The sequence below is a fragment of the Taudactylus pleione genome, unplaced genomic scaffold, assembly GCF_031769625.1.
Source record: "Taudactylus pleione unplaced genomic scaffold, aTauple2 ptg000352l, whole genome shotgun sequence".
NCBI classification, from domain to species: Eukaryota; Metazoa; Chordata; class Amphibia; order Anura; family Myobatrachidae; genus Taudactylus; species Taudactylus pleione.
The window spans coordinates 5,401,751-5,419,441 of record NW_028284753.1 but is presented as its reverse complement, the minus strand read 5'-3'; the positions used below and the strand labels follow the sequence as shown (position 1 = coordinate 5,419,441).

The following is a 17,691-nucleotide window of genomic DNA, read 5'->3' as shown; positions in this document are numbered from 1 at the left end:
GATATATAACAGGTAATATGTGCCGAAGGAAGTTTGCTGATTTCCTGTAGATGAGCGCTCCATTATAGGAATGTGCTTATAAAAGCCCAAGGTGGATCTTGTGCAGTGGTCCTCTGAGCAACGCCGCCCTCAGGTGCCAATCTTACCTTGTGGTGGCAAGTGGGTCCTTCTATCTCCACGGCTCCAACTTCCCAGTGATATTTAGAAGATGGTGCATGCACACAAGAGACCCGCATTGCCATCTTCCTGAAGAGGTCAATGGGAAGATGGCGCAGCGGATCAGGAGGGACCACAGGTGTCTTAAGAGACATGGGAGGTTTCTGTCCTCCCTGAGCTCGCCTTAGGACACCTGCGTAACAGTTTGACAGCTATACCACCCCAGTCCCTAGTGCATTCACCATCTGGGGCCCCCTCCTCTCTCCCCGGCGACCGGCCGGGTCCCCGCAGAAGTAAACTCTGGGCACTAGAGTGTGCCCAGAGTCTACTGCGCATGCCCAGATCACTGGGAAAAAGGCGCGGCCACCATTTTTCTGGCGATTTCCCTAGTGAGCATGCGTACAATGCAGAGTGTTTTGTCCAGCGCTACAGTCCGACGCGGGACTTCAGAGGGGTAAGTATTAAAACATATGGGTGCAGGGTGTATTCGTTGTGGGCCCCCCCTCGCATTACAACAGAAGTAGGAGTCCGGTGGAAAAGAGAGTTTCAGGGGGTCATTTAAGATGCCCAAAAATAGTAGAGTGCAGCATATTTAAATTCGTACAGTATGGTAAAACATTTCATGGGCTAAAGACTTTTGGGCCATCTGTGCAGGCTCTTTCTGCAACCACAGCAGAAATGTTTCTATCACAAGTGTGCATTGTTGCAAAACTTCAATACACACATACACACAGGCCTTCCCTCATCTCTAATGCACAACTGTGAGAGATCTTATCCAGAAAAAAAGATTCTAAGAAAACTCCATTGGGTCTATTTCAGTGAAACACATCACCCTAGAGTACCAGCATTTTTTCCATGGCACCCCTGGACCAAAAGTTTCTTATTGAGAAATTCAGCGAAAATTAAATGAAGTAAATTGTGCTTATATTGTACTGTATGTTACCCTTACGTGTAGTTATGTGGTGGTTGACAGGGCTGCACTTCTTTTTGTCCACAAATATTTTGTTTGGCAGCCATTAGCACTGGTTTTGCCTATCACACTGACTAAAAATCATTTTATTTGGTATCTGACCACCAACCCGAGGAACCCCTTGCTGGGTGCCCTGCAAGTGCTCTGGGGCACCCAGCTTGGGAACCACTGATCTATTTATTACAAGATAGATAAGCCTTTCCCCAGTAAAAATAGATGTTTTTGGTGAAGTTAGAGCTACTCCACTATATCCCACTGGATCCCTACTGCATATGCTGGACTTTCTCCAGCAAAAGGGATCAACTTATTGCCACAGCAGGACAGTGATGTCAGCAGATAATCATAGATTTATTTAAATATAGCATTTTTTTCTAATACAATTTACAGCTTGGTTAATATTTTTTTTTTCATTTTGAAACATTTTTATTATATATTTTTTTAACTTTTAAGTTTTTTCATCTAAAGTGGAACTGGAAGCCAATAGTACGGGCCTCCAGTCCACTGTGCATGTGTGGGCAAGACAGTACCCACTGAAGTATCACTCCTGTGGAAATTTATCAGTAAATTGAGGCAATACAGTCCATCATCCTGAGATGGAGATAGCATAAGCAGGTGTCTTGCGGTGACTCTTCTTAAATAACCTTTACCCATTGAAAAGGGAAGTTTTTGTCGGAGATAAAGGTGGTAACCATTTAGTAGATAGGGAGAAGCCCTAACTATGAAACTACTTAATTATAATAAATACAGCCACAAATATGGAAACAAAAGAAACTATTGGTGTATTTTGAAAATGTTTCATACATATAGACAGGATCACAAAGTAGTATAGTTATTATTAGGAGCTCTGTTAAACAAACAAAGCAATCCCAGGGCAGTGCAGGTAAAGACAAAGGATGATTACATATGTTTCACATAAACTCCATTATCAAGAAAAACAAAGATCAAGTCCCAACCATTACAGATAATACATAGGTGCAATACTTGTAATTGAATAGTAAAACGTTGAAAGGTTTCAGGGCCATAAATCCATTCTCTGGCAGATTACAAACAAATACGATATTGCTGAGGTCAAATCAATGCATTCTCAGAGCAATTACATATATTTTTTTATTTTAAATTGAAAAGAAAAAGAAAAAAAAGTAATTCACTTACCTCATCATTTTTTAGCATTTATTTTGTATAACTGTAATGAAAGTGAGCTATACTAAATTAGAATTCTGGGCATGTATTCAACTAAGATGATAATAAAACATGAATCATGCATCTCCCTACTACTTTTATAATACTATAAAGGAACTGAACAACTAAATGATAGTAAAAAAAACCCCTCACCTTTGTCATATAATATATCATTACTTCTGATTATGTGATAAGAACTAAAAACACTGTACAATGTACAGTTGTCAGAGAGAGCAATGACATTTAGCTAATTGTATCGCGATGGCACTTTATATGTGCTCAATGAAACATTTTCTTTGTACACAATCATTCTCTAATGAACTCATCATTAATCAGTACACATCAGACATGTGTTGACAACTTTGAAATAAAGACACACAGAAAATTTAGAACAAATAGGTTAATAAATAAAATAAATACATTTGAAACAAAACACAGCTTTATAAATAAAAGATTCAACACCAGAAAGTTGGTGTTTTTTGGGCAGAGGAAGTGCACTAGAGGATATTTGTTCACAAAATAGTTCCCCTTGCAGGAATTGGAAGAACACTATGCTTTTGCAAACAAATGTGTCTAGTTGACCAATGTGCACATGTCCACATTAAGGACCTCATTCAGAGCCGGTCGCATAGAGCGTGCGGTCGGTCTGAATGAGGGGAGGACCTCTTGAATTTTCAAGACGTCCTCCTTTGCGGTGGTAAGGCTGTGGGTTAACACCCACAGCCTTACGACCGCCTAAGGTGATGGTCGTGATGGTCAAGACCATCGTGACCATCGGGGCTTATGACGAGACCCTAGGGTAGGGTCTCCCTTGTCGTAAGCCCCGCAGAGCTTTCAGCTCTGTCTGAGCTGGAAGCTCTCCACTGACATCACTAGTGATGTCAGTGGGGCCGCCCCCAAACGGTAGGCGTTCCCATGGGTACGCCACCGTTTGGGCTGCCACCCCCCCGGCCCTCCTTCCAAACTGGGCGAGCTGTCAATCAACATCGTCAGCTCGCCCCCTTTGGATCGAGACCTGCTACGACCGGCGCTGTCGGTCGTAGCGGGTCTCACGCATGCGCACGACGGCGCCGGCGTGCGCATGCTCTTTGGGGGACCATTGACCCGGTCCGAGCGCATCGGCGCTAACGACCGGGTCTGAATGACCCCCTAAATCTTTCCCAAAATGCATATAGATGTTTTTTGTGAACATTTGTCGCTATCTAGTATTGAGATGGCTGAATGGTTGAAAGCCCTGAAGGGACTAGGTGCCCCACCTTCCCACACACTTGGAAATGGATCCGCACCTCCCATGTTTCAAATTGTGTCTGTTGGAGCTGGAGAGATATCCAAGGCATGTGGTGTTACATTGTAGTCAAGTGCAACATGGATGAACATAACAATGACACGGAGGAGCAGCAGCTTCACATGTCTGAAGCTGCTGGCTGATTTTCCTTCATATAATTGTCTGGCACTCCATGGCCGCGATTCAATGGAATGTGATGTCGAATAGCCCCGGTATGGACTTCCTGAAGCTATTCAATTCAGAGAGCTGTTAAGTCGGAGAATGCCGGTTCTTGCAACTTTACCTGGTTGTTTAGTCGTGAGAACCAGCATTCTCCGACTGAAGTGCCGGTCGCACGGCTGTTAGCACCGCGCTAAGCCGGAAAACAGCCGTACGACTGGCACTTTTGTCGGATTTTTCCTTGCATCCTAGGAGGGTGCGAGAAGAAATCCTTAAGCCCGACCAAATATTGCGTTGAATTGAATAGCTTCGGGAGCTCCCTCCCGGGGCTATTCAATATTGCATTGAATTGAATAACCCCCCCATGTGGGGTTAACACGGGGGTCTTAGTGGGGTTCCAGTCAACAGATTAACATTCAAAAGGCTGACAGTGTCTAGATAGACACCATAAGGCAGTCAATAGGTCGACAGGGACAAATGGTGGACAGGGACAAAGGTCGACACACAAAAGGTTGACATGGATAAAGATAGACAGTTACAAGTCGACAGGGTCAAAAGGTCGACACTGAAATGGTCAAAAAAAAATGGTCGTCACATGGCTTTTTATGTCTTTTTAGGGTTAGGCACTAACTGAAGTGTTAGGGTTAGGCTCTAGGAAGGACGGTTATGGTTAGGCATTTACCCCACCAGTTAGGGTGAGGGACCGGGAGGGAGGGTTAGTGTTAGGCAGCAAGGGGGGGGGGCAATGCCGCCGTAGTGTAACAAAAGGACACCCACTTTACCTTACACACATCCATAATGTGTTGCAATACTGCGAAAACATCAGTACAATCGAGTACCATCAGAAATTGGTAACTTTAATCGCACGCTATCAGGCCTCAGGCTGCATAGGGCATTGCAGTGGATAATTTATGTATGCCCATGCAATGGTGTTTAAATGCACTGGCACGCCTGCGTTTCCCTGACCACCCCCCCGTCACCACCCACAAATGGCGCTTCCTGTCAATCACTCTGTGATGGGCCTGCGTAGTCACTGCGATCGCAGTGGCAGGTTCGAGCACACACACTGTGATGCATACACATGCGCAGAACGCAACATTCGGCAGATTGCATGCGTATTAGCAACTGCGCTCCTTGCTGAATCAGGCCTACAGTCAACTTGAATTCCTGCACAGCTGCCAAAAGAAGTATCTGGGAAAGGACTTGTTTATCTCTTTTATGAAAAATTAAGAAATCCATAGCAAAATAACCAAAATACCAGAGAACTTGCTGGGTTCTAAGATCTATCTCAGAGACTCCGCCCAGAGCTCCATATTAAATGTATTCCTAGTCTTTTTCATTTTTTTATTTTTATATTTTATTTATTAACAATTTCCAATAAAGCATGTACATATTACACAACACTTTACAGAGAATATTTACAATCATTCCATGCTGCAGTGGAGCTTACTTCCTATTCCCTACTTCACAGGCACACACAAAAAAACACTATGGGGCTTATGTAAAAGTTTGCAACTTCCAGCCACTGCGGGAACAAAAATATGATTACCGGTTTAAAAATACGGGAAGACTCGCAGGAGTTCCCGCAGTGGCTGGAAGTTAAAGGTATTATATAAGCCCCTATATCTTGAAAATCCCTGGAGGAAACCCATGCAAACACAGAAAGCACATACAAACATCACAGAGAGAGAGAGCCCTAGTTGGAGTCATACCCATTACTCCATTGTAAAGAGGCATTTTAACCACTGTACCACCTACTTAGCAAATGTTTAACGAATACTGGCAGATGTCAGAATCCCATAGTGATGTCTTTTTGTTTTTTTAGGCAGAAGGTACAGTAAGTACCATTATACTTTACGCCAGATATTTTAGATGTTCATGCAATCATACTAGCATATATAATAATAGGAACATAGGTGAAAAATATCATTTGAGGACCACTGCTTCTCACAGCGATTGGCTAGAAGTGTTAAGAGCTAGAGACAGCAACATATTGTATAATTGGTTCCTGCATTCACAGGATTACAACCAATCATATACAGATCACTACATGATACTAAAGCTACTTTGTTTCAAAACACGGCCTTGAGGGGACATATGTAAACTCTGTAATTATGGTATGACATCACATTGGATGACTTCATATTCTAAAGCCCCTTTACGCTTAGCTTGTTTGGGATATTTCATAGTTATGTTAATCTGTTACTGGACAATTCATGTAGATGATCCATAGTGGATAAGGGGGTATTACTGACCTCCCTGCTCCCTAAAAGCTCAGGGATCACAAAAAAGATTTCTAATGATAATTCTCCATAAGATATCTTACATATTTTTAATATATTTATTTAGTAACTTAAATAATAACTTCAGCAGCAAGTGGATATTAACAAATTGATGGTCTATTTATCTACAATCTGAATAAAGTTTTTATAAAAAATATAATGTATATTATATTAATGGAAGGTGAAACTAACAAAATATTAACGGCAGTCAATAATAATTTCTGAATATGTAGGAAAAATATAAAAACAGTATCTGGTAATAGTTATGCCAGCAGTGTATACAAGACAAAAAATCTTTGGAAACATGTACAACAAATGTACATACATAGTTATACATTTTATTAAGAAAAATTTATATTTTATTATGTTATTGATATTCTATTTCAGTGCCTGATGGTTTTGCTTCACTATGACAACCAAAGATATCCAGACTACAGCAGCTTTGTTATTTCATAAAGCTGATGTAGCTAATGCTATATGAAAGACTAGCAACATGTATGAGAACATGGACAGTTTTGAAATGTCACTTAAAGTTTGGTACCAATACCACAGATATCCTGTAACAGGTGGAATAATGCAATTACACTTTCTCTTAATGATTAGTACAGATACCATAGATCTCCTGTAACAGGTGGAATAATGCAAGTACACTTTCTCTTAATGATTGGTACAGATAACATAGATCTCCTGTCACAGGTGGAATAATGCAAGTACACTTTCCCTTAATGATTGGTACAGATACCATCAGTGGCATAAGTTCATTCAAGACGCCTGGAGGCAAGTTATAATTTGGTGCCCCCCCCCCGTCACAGCCGCTGACACTGTAATGCAGCAGACAGGCTATAAATAGACGAAGGCAGCAGTTGATGGTCTGATATGGAGCTCTCTAATAGTATATGGTGGCTTCTCAGGTGCCGGGAAGGGGTGCCATGTATTGGGCAGTTGTGTTGGTACACGCCGGGTACATAGCTACAGCCCTAAGTGGGGTGAATATGTTGTGGACAATGGAGGGGGTGCCCCTTCAGAACTGGAGCCTGGCGGCAGGCACCTCCATTGTCCCCCATAGTTCTGCCCCTGGATACCATAGATCTCCTGTCACAGGTGGAATAATACAAGTATACTTTCCCTTAATGATTGGTACAGATACCATAGATCACCTGTAACAGGTGGAATAATACAAGTACACTTTCCCTTAATGATTGGTACAGATACCATAGATCCCCTGTCACAGGTGGAATAATGCAATTACACTTTCCCTCAATGATTGGTACAGATAACATAGATCTCCTGTCACAGGTGGAATAATACAAACACACTTTCCCTCAATGATTGGTATAGATACCATAGATCTCCTGTCACAGGTGGAATAATGCAATTACACTTTCCCTCAATGATTGGTATAGATACCATAGATCTCCTGTCACAGGTGGAATGATGCAATTACACTTTCCCTTAATGATTGGTACAGATACCGTAGATCCCCTGTCACAAGTGGAATAATACAAGTACACTTTCCCTTAATGATTGGTACAGATACCATAGATCTACTGTCACAGGTGGAATAATGCAATTACACTTTCCCTCAATGATTGGTACAGATACCATAGATCTCCTGTCACAGGTGGATATACTGTACATAAATATAATGCAAGTACAACATGAATTAATTTTTCCAGCAAAGTCTGTTGGGATGCCAAAAATAACACATGGCTTTAGCTGTAACATTAAAGTTAAATAATCTCCCCTCTTCTGTTTATCCTAAATGCAAGTGTACTGTACATATATTTCAGTGGCCAGCATTTTGCGATCATCGCTTTCTAACATACACCTGTATAATACGGACAGCAGCGTCCGTTATTCTTACAAGTAATGACAATTTGTATCTAGCAGAACTATCCCTCAGTTCTGTGACAGTCACACAAAGGACATCATGCTTACAGCCCCCGTGTACAGCAATATGCAGGCCAGCATCCAGTCATATAGCAATACATTGAAAACGTAAATACAGCACATTCGGCACACACACACACACACCTTTCCTCCTTCCTGAACCCACGATCCCAGGTCTTTGCTAGGTGTCTTCTGCTGTGGAGTCATTTTCATCCAGTGCTCCTAATGTCCAGCGCATTAAACCTGCACTTTACATGTTCATAGGGTGACAGATGACTCACAAAGAGGGGAGAGAGTTGGCTCAGTGCTCGTTAGTGTGCAGTAGTTGGGAAAGTTTGCAGACTGAGCTCTTGCACTCATATGATCTACGAGACTGCGCTCATACTGTACCTGTCAGCCTGCATAATGGACGTGTAGCGAAGATAGCTAACATTTACTAATGTCTGATTTTCCCCCTGAGCTGCGGGAATGCAGCAAAGTGCTCCACCTCACAGGCTGACTAAATAAGGACATTCATATAGTAGGCAGAGCTTGTCCTGCCTCGCTAACAACCTCAATCTTTCTCTCAGATGGGAAGCAGGCAGTGGGCTGAAAACACACCAGTCCTGCAATCACACCCTCAGCCAACTGGGCAAAGCACAGAAATGCACATTACTTTCAGTAAGCTTACTGTATCTATTTCAGGGCTTCTGATGGAAATCAATTTGATCGGGGCAATTAATTGATGAAGTGTTCAATAATTGAGATGTGTTACTCTTATTACAATAACTGGCTATATAAGCTGTCGGGCCCTATATGGATCCTTTAAAAACCACTGGTGACACAGTTCATGCGATAAATATCTTAAATAAATTAACAAAATCAGCATGCCTCTTACCTTCTAAAAAATGTTCCAGCCATGCCCTGACATAGTGAATTGTAGTAGAAGAAATGGAATCCTTGGGCAGCACGATTACGTAGTGGTTAGCATTACTGCCTCACAGCCTGGAGGTCATGAGTTCAATTTCTGAACTATCCTTGTGAAGTCAGTGGCCCTCATTCAGAGGCGGTCGGAGGATGCAAGCGGTCGCTCAGAAACTGGGCGCCCGCTTGCATCCTGACCGCCCGCCTCTGTTTCGGTCGTTAGGGTGTGGGTTTACACCCACAGCTCTAACGACCGCTCGGGTGATGGTCATTGACCATCGCGACCATCGGGGCTTACGACGAGACACTAGGGTAGGGTCTCACTTGTCGTAAGCCCTGGATAGCTTCTGGCTCTGTCAAAGCCGGAAGCTCTCCACTGACATCACTAGTGATGTCAGTGGGGCCTCCCCCAAATAGTAGGCGTTCCCATGGGAACGCCTCAGTTTGGGCAGCCACCCCCCTGGCCCGCCTTCCAAACGGGGCGAGCTGTCAATCAACATCGACAGCTCGCCCCCTTTGGAAAGAGACCCACTACGACCGGCGCTGTCGGTCGTAGCGGATCTCACGCATGCGCACGAAGGAGCCGGCTCCCTCGTGCGCATGCGCACTGGACAAACATCGAGGCGGCCGTGCGGTCGTAGACCGTACGGCTGCCTCTGAATAAGGTCCAGTATGTTCTCCCTGTGTTTGCGTGGGATTTCCTCTTTGTGCTCTGGTTTCCTCTGACACTCCCTAAAGCATAAAAAAATTAACCCTAATGTATATGTGTGTCCTTGTGAAAAGGAATATAGGGCCTGATTCATTATGGATCGTTATTGTGATCGTGGCTGTGATTACGCACGCAGGTCTGCTGCAAAAATATGCTAATGAATGCAATCGCAAGTTGAGGCATAGCCAGCATAGAGATGCCCACTACCACTGTCTCACATCTGTAATACCTTGCAGTCCTGCGTATACATCAGGAATATCGAGTAATTGCGTGTATACACTTGCCAATTTTAAAGCGCGATTGAGCAATAATGATATCGTTAACGTTCAATCGCTCATTAATCGTGCATGAATCGGGCACTAAAATGTCAGAAACGACCAGCGATGCGCGCTCCCGCTGGTTGTTTCAGTCATCAATCATCGCTCGAACATGCTGGTCAATCTGCCGATAACTACAGATTGGCCATGTTCGGGGATGAGGGAGGGTACCTACAGGCACTACAGGGTATCAGGAATGACTGTATGATTACGATGTCGAAATCGTACTGTCGTTCCAAGATCTAGTAGTGGATATGCACCTTAACATCGGCCCCTCATGCACAATTACAACAGATCTGACCTTAGTTAGAAATTGCTAACCTCATTACACGCAGTGAGTAAAATAAAAGGCATGCAAGGTGTTAGTAAAAAATGGTAATAGAATAAATAATTTACTAAACTTTTTTCTTACTATTAGTTTTTGTTGCCTTAGTAACAAAGATTTTTGAGAGGCACCTCCCAGCAAAGTGACCTGGTCTAATCACAGGGGACGGGATGTATCAAATGATAAAATGCTGTAAAGCCCCTTAAAACTGCAACTTTTGGAGGTTTACCGAAACACATATAGATCTCCAAAGGTCAGCAGCATATATATCGGAGAAATGACCTACAGCACAGCAAACTCCATACGATTCTAAGGGACTGCGATGTATCCACATGTAGCTCTTTATTGGAAGAACCTTCCTGGTGGGTATAGTGACTAATAGGGGGAGGGTGCATTGTTTCATTCTATGATTGACATCCTGTAAAATTTCTTACTTTCATACTACTGCTAGCAAGTGTATAGCAGCACATCATGCGGGGATCCTCTGCAGTCCAACACACAGGGGTCTATTTACTAAGCAGTGTTAGGAGACAGAATGAAAAGTGATAAGGTGCCAGCCAATCACCTCCCAACTGTCATTTTTCAAACACAGTCTGTGAGATGGCAGTTAGGAGCTGATTGACTGGCACCTTATCACTTTTCCCTCTGTCTCCTAACACTGCTTAGTAAATAGACCTGTGTGTTGGACGGCAGAGGATCCAGGAATGCTGCTGTCACTGAGCAGCAGCAGTCTCTTTTCTCTCCATGTATGATGTGCCACTAAGCTGCTATATGGCTGCCAGCGGTAGTTGGCAGGTGAAAAGTGTTACAAGGGGGAGATCACACTGATCGCCACCTCCCTTCCCCTGGATCCGCCCCATGGTGGGTTAGTATACCTTGATACTGGCGATAAAAAAATGCCAGTATGCAAAGGGGATGTGTTGCGATGTATTTGCGCAACTTGATCCCACCCAGGGTGCCTTAGACCCAGCCAGCCAATCAGATGCATAACCATTTTTCCGGCATGTGATTCTGCGGCACGGTTTCCAATCAATAGATCTACAGTAACTAGGTTGACAGTGTCTAGGTAGACACCAACTTATAAACATGGATGAAGATCGACAGGTACGAAAAGGTCGACAATGGAATGGTCAACACCTTTGTTTTGTTTTTTAGGGTTATGCACTTACTGGAGTGTTAGGGTTAGGTACTTCCCTCGACGTTTAGGGTTAGGCACTAGTAGGGAGGGTTAGGGTGAAGATTAGGGTTAGAAAAGAAAAAGCATGTGTCGACCATTGCAATGTCGACCTGTTGACCTTTTGTATCTGTCGATCTTCATCCATATATAGGGATGTAGTTATCTCAGCTGACGGGATGCCAGCACTCAGAACACCAGTCAGAATACCAGCGCAGGCATCCCAACAGTAAGTATCAGGGTTAGGGGGAGGGTTAGGGTTAGGCACTAGGGGGAGGGTCAGAGTCAAGCTGCAGGGAGGGGGGGTGGTGGTTAGGGTTAGGCTGTGGGGGGTGCATATAGGTTCAGGCTACAGGGAGGGTTAGGGTTATGTTTGGTTAACCATACACCTGACTATAATCCTACAAAATCCCTGACTGTGCAAGTGTACCTAGAAGAATTGATGCTGTTTTGAAGGCAAAGGGCAGTCACACCTAATATTGATTTAATTTAGATTTATTTCCTGTACATTCACTTTGCATGTTGTTAATTTATAAAAATAAACTACCAACACTTCTATTTTTGAAAGCAGTCTTACTTTTCAGCATTTTTTCCACACCTGCTTAAAACTTTTGCACAGTACTATATATATATATATATATATATATATATATATATATATATATATATATATATATGAGAAGGGTGTTCGGATCAGCACTCAATTCAACCAAAACAGCGTGCCCCGATGCCCTCTGGAGTGAGAATGGATACAAGCGGCATGAAAACAGACAGCGGCACTCAGGGTCTTGTAGTGAATATGATCATGTATTGATTGCTATACACTTTTTGTATTTTCACTACAAGTCCCTGAGTGCCGCTGTCTGTTTTCATGCTGCTTGTGTATATATATATATATATAATAATTAATACATTCTTTATCTTTGAATTATCTATGACCAGTCCAATATGAAGATAGATTTTTTTCAAATTAATACCAGTTTACACTAGGATAAGCCTTTTCTCTCTGTAGTAAATAGGCCCTACTGTGTAATTATTTTAAAAGTGTGTATCTTCTGCAATTCTCATGTGGTATTGGCTAGCAGTGAAACTAAAGAATGTACACTCTGGGACAATATCAAGATTGCATGTTTACAGCTGTGAGATTATTGTAAAATTGTAGAATTTTCATCTGCACAAATTAATATTTTTTTTTTCTTCTGGACACAATAGGTAGTAAACTATGTGATAGTACCTCGTAGAATAATTTTGTAGCCTTATATGAACTTTGTTGGCTCTGTAAAGGGCTGTGAACTGGAGAGAAAGAAATTCAGTTAGAAGGAAACTGCTCGCTAAGGCCTCAAATCTGATTTGTTTTCCACACGGAATCAGATTTATTCTGGGATGTTTGGCACATGTGCTGCTCGTAATGTGGCTACAGTTTCCCTTTCAATGACACTAGTTAAAGTTGTGATGGAACCACACCCAGTTAGCAGGGCCAGTGGATGGGAGCAGGCCAAACCTAAACTCTTTAGGATTTTTGTAATGGGAACTGGCGCATGACACATTAAGATCTATTTACCAGTATACCTAGGATGTGCTTTCTTCATAGCCTTTTTTCTGATGACAATACTTGATCACCTGTTATATTCATGTTCTTATTAGCAAGATTTCCTGTTACTATTGGAAACATCTTAAATGACTATCAAAAAAAGGAAAATATAAAAAAGGTGTAAACAGATAAATGATTAACATTAAGAAGGGTTTTTATCGTGAAGGTCAACCAAGCGCATACATGGAAAACAAATATTTGTACTCCACCAGAGGCCCAGACTTATTTACTGAGGTTTGGGCCCCACTGACTCTTATTGGAGGGCTCTTCCCAAATCTTTCTATTTTCTCCTTCTTATTCCCATCTTTCCTTACATGGGACTATCTCTTCCCTGATTGGACACTGCTTTCCGACAGCTGTTATTGGCTTATTTATCTGTGTTAATTGTATATCAACCTCTCTTTATATCCCAATTTCCCCTGGCTTCCATCCCAGTTATCCTTCATAAAAGTTTATAATATTTGACTATGTTACTATGGGCGCTATCCATTAAGCAGTGAAAACCCTTTATCACTCCTCCCTTGAGATAAAAAGGGTTTTCACTGCTCTGTTTAATTCAGAGAATGGGTTACCGTGGAAAAATGTCAGGTTTCTCCAGCAGTGCCCCTCATTACTGCAAATATCGCTTCTCCATACAGTGCAATTCAGAGAAGAACTAAAAAAACTGTTTTTTTCTTACTATACTTCCGATAATTGTTACCACCGTAAATATAAGTTACTAATTAAAATGTGGAGCAAAATTATCTGCCGTGTGATGTTTTTACAAATATCATTGTTGCTAAGCCTCCATTTAATTTTGATATATGCGGTAAACTAGAATTATGGAGAGTCTGGTGAAAAACTTTTTTTTAATTCCTGCGGTGCCTGCAGTTATTGATATCTAACGTGGGTCCAGCCAAAGAGCGGCCACTACATGTAAAGCGGCCGCTTATTGGCTAGCGGCCAGTGAGAAATTTCAGATGATTTCGGTCATCTGTCATTTCGCAAGTGTAAATATATGTAACAGCATATACTTACATCTGTTCGGCTTAGTTCGGGTAAGTCGTTTTTGTGTTTTAAGAAGTTCGTGGATGCTACGGAGAGCAGCACCAGGATGTAGGTGAGTATAGGATCTTTTTTGCAGGGCCATGCACACAGATTTTTACTTGGGACAAGTGGACAGACCGGCTGGTACAGGTAAGTATGTGTGAATTAAACTTGTACTATCTAAGGTGTGTGTGTTATGTCTTTATTTAACTATTTATTTTACAGTGGAGGTATGGGTGACGGCCACCTGCTGTCACTTGTAGTTCCACAAGAGCCAAAGGGCAGGCTTGCTGGCACCTGTAGTTCCACTGTAAAATACAATAGTTTTCTTTAATTTTACACATTATTATCCCCGTACCCACAGCCCAGGGGTGCGGGGAAGAGCCTCGGGTTTCAGACCAAGCCTGGGGTTTCGGGAGAGGGGGGACACCTTTTTTAGGGGTTCATCACCTCCCCTGAGATCCCCAGCTTGGCCTGACCAACTTGGGGTGATAATGCTTTGGCCCTGGAGACCCAGTAATAGGGTCTCCTGGCTGTGGCATTACACCCCGGTCGTTTTGGGTCTGGTGCTGGTTTTAAATATAGGTGGACCCCTGCGCAATTTTTTCCCCGTATATTTAAAACCAGCACTGGCCCTGCAGCCTGGTGCTGGTACCTAAATTACAGTGGAACCCTACTTGTTTTGTTACCCATAATTTTAAGCACCAGGGCAGGCTGACAAGTTCGGGGCTGGTTATGCTTTTGGGGGGGACCCCACGTTATTTAAAAAAAAAAAAACAATTTAACCAGTTTTTAACTAATTAAAGGCAGAAGAACATAGACAAATCACAATGATTTGTGTCTGTTTCAGGCTAACTCACAGCTCAGGAGGTGGAGAGTTTTGAAAAGTAATTTGGGCAGAGAGTTTGCTGTCATCTCACCCTAGCTTGTCATCCCGATTCTTGGTAAATTTGAGAGATGTAGTAGTTTAGGTGAAACGTACTTCCGATTTTCCCAGTGGTGAGTTGATTCGAGCTAACTATCTCCCCCGAGTTTTACGAGTGAGAAGAGAGAAATCTCTATCTCACCTGACTTTACCTTTAGGTAAATTTGCGAGATGAAAATCAACCCTAAAATCACCCGAGATTGACATCTTGATCAATCTCGATTCTTAATAAATTTACCCTTTAGTGTATATAGGTAAGTGCTGTCTTTGTGCATTTTGTATTCCTCATGAAAATCTGTTGAAGATTGAAATGTTGAAACTTGTTAATGGCTCTGTGACCCTGTCTTGTTGATTTATTTTCCGTCGAGTGCCGCCGCCACTTTGCCATTTATATTTAACTTATTGAGGAGGGCACAGAGATTGGTGTTACACTTGAGGAGGAGTGCCAAGCCAGTGTTGGAGTATGTATAATATATATATTATACATATATCACACACTCACATTGACACACACACTACCGTTCAGAGTTTGGGGTCACTTAGAAATTTCCTTATTTTTGAAAAGAAAAAGCACTGTTTTTTTTCAATGAAGATAACTTTAAATTAATCAGAATACACTCTATACATTGTTAATGTGGTAAATGACTATACTAGCTGCAAACGTCTGGTTTTTAAAGGAATATCTACATAGGTGTATAGAGGCCCATTTCCAGCAACCATCACTCCAGTGTTCTAATGGTACATTGTGTTTGCTAAGCCTGTTAGAAGACTAATGGATGATTAGAAAACCCTTGTGCAATTAGGTTAGCACAGCTGAAAATGGGTTGGCTCGTTAGAGAAGCTATAAAACTGGCCTTCCTTTGAGCTAGTTGAGTATCAGGAGCATCACATTTGTGGGTTCAATTATACTTTTCAAATGGCCAGAAAAAGAGAACTTTCATGTGAAACTCGACAGTCTATTCTTTTTCTTAGAAATTAAGACTATTCCATGCGAGAAATTGCCAAGAAACTGAACATTTCCTACAACGGTGTGTACTACTTCCCTCAGAGAACAGCACAAACAGGCTCTAACCAGAGTAGAAAGAGAAGTGGGAGGCCCCGGTGCACAACTGTGCAAGAAGACAAGTACATTAGAATCTCTAGTTTGAGAAATAGATGCCTCACAAGTCCTCAACTGGCAGCTTCATTAAATGATACCTGCAAAACGTCAGTGTCAACGTCTACAGTGAAGAGGCGACTCCGGGATGCTGGCCTTCTAGGCAGAGTGGCAAAGAAAAAGCCATATCTGAGTCTAGCCAATAAAAAGGAAAAGATTAATATGGGCAAAATAACACAGACATTGTACAGAGGAAGATTGGAAAAAAGTGTTATGGACAGATGAATCGAAGTTTGAGGTGTTTGGATCACACAGAAGAACATTTGTGAGATGCAGAACAAGTGAAAATATGCTGGAAGAGTGCCTGACGCCATCTGTCAAGCATGGTGGAGGTAATGGGATGGTCTGAGGCTGCTTTGGTGTTGGTAAAGTGGGAGATTTGTACAAGGTAAAAGGGATTTTGAATAAGGAAGGCTATCACTCCATTTTGCAATACCATGCCATACCCAGCGGACAGCGTTTGATTGGAGCCAATTTCCACCTCCAACAGGACAATGACCAAAAGCACACCTCCAAATTATGCAAGAACTATTTCGGGAATTAGCAGGCAGCTGGTATTCTGTCTATAATGGAGTGACTAGCGCAGTCACCAGATCTCAACCCCATTGAGCTGTTGTGGTAGCAGCTTGACCGTATGGTACGCAAGAAGTAATCACTTGGCATGAAAGGCAGCATGCATTAGTTTAATGAAGAGCGTGGACAGAAGAATGAAGGGAGATGAGATCAGATATGTAAATGGGAGCGGATTGGGTGAGGGCTTTGTAAGCGAGTGTGAGAACCTTGAATTACATTATGCAAGGGAATGGGAGCCAGTGGAGGGCTTGTAAGAGAGGGGAGGCAGTTGTAGAGAATTTGGAGAGGAGGATGAGCTGAGCAGCAGCATTGAGGACAGACTTTAGAGAAGAGAGATGGGATTTGAGGAGGCCAGATAGGAGGTGGTTACGGTAGTCCAATCTGAAGATGACCAGTGAGTGTATAAGGGTTTTAGTAGCATCCTGGGTGAGATCTTGGAAATATTTTTGAGTTGGAAATGACAGGACTGTGAGAGGTTCTGGATATGTGGTTTGAAGGAGAGGGATGAGTCCAGTATAACTCCAAGACAGCACACTTTGGGTCTAGATGAGATAGTTGTGCAAACAACTGATAAAGAAATAGTGGGAAGTGAGGTTATGTGGGTGGTTGGGAAGATGATCAGCTTAGTCCTAAGATTCATACACGCAAAGATTTTCTGTCCAACCATCAAACTAGTTGATTGGTTGGAATGAAAATCTGGTAAGGTATGAAAGCAACAGACAATCAGCAATTTGCTCCCAAACGCCGGAAACTGGACAAAAACCGTTGTTTGAACAAATTGTTTAGATCAAACATTTAACAAACTTGTCTGAAAGACCATTTTCATCTGTTTTCTGGCATTTAGGAGCAAATTGCTGATCATCATTTACTCCCATACGTTACCAGATTTTCATTCCAACCAATCAACTAGTTGGATGATTGGACAGAAAATCTTTACGTGTGTATGCAGCTTAAAGATGCATACACACGGTACGATCTGTACCACCAATGACTTGAAAGATATCTTTCAAAGATATCTTTAATAGATAACGTTCATAGATCGTTCAAAGATATCTTTCAGCGAATCATCCT

At 42.2% G+C, this 17,691-nt stretch overlaps 1 protein-coding gene across 7 annotated transcripts in view; it reads right to left on the bottom strand.

Moving 5' to 3' along the window:
* LOC148508634 (uncharacterized) overlaps nucleotides 1-17,691 on the bottom strand; it is a 282,049-nt gene that overhangs the window by 122,997 nt on the left and 141,361 nt on the right. The window contains exon 1 of one of the 7 annotated variants that reach the window (XM_088444251.1): nucleotides 8,066-8,137. The exons of the other annotated variants lie outside the window; for them this stretch is intronic. Coding sequence (XP_088300377.1) covers nucleotides 8,066-8,134 — 69 coding nt within the window. The 5' untranslated portion in view covers nucleotides 8,135-8,137. Of the gene's footprint in view, nucleotides 1-8,065; nucleotides 8,138-17,691 lie in introns of those variants that run through there. 7 annotated transcript variants of the gene reach the window in all.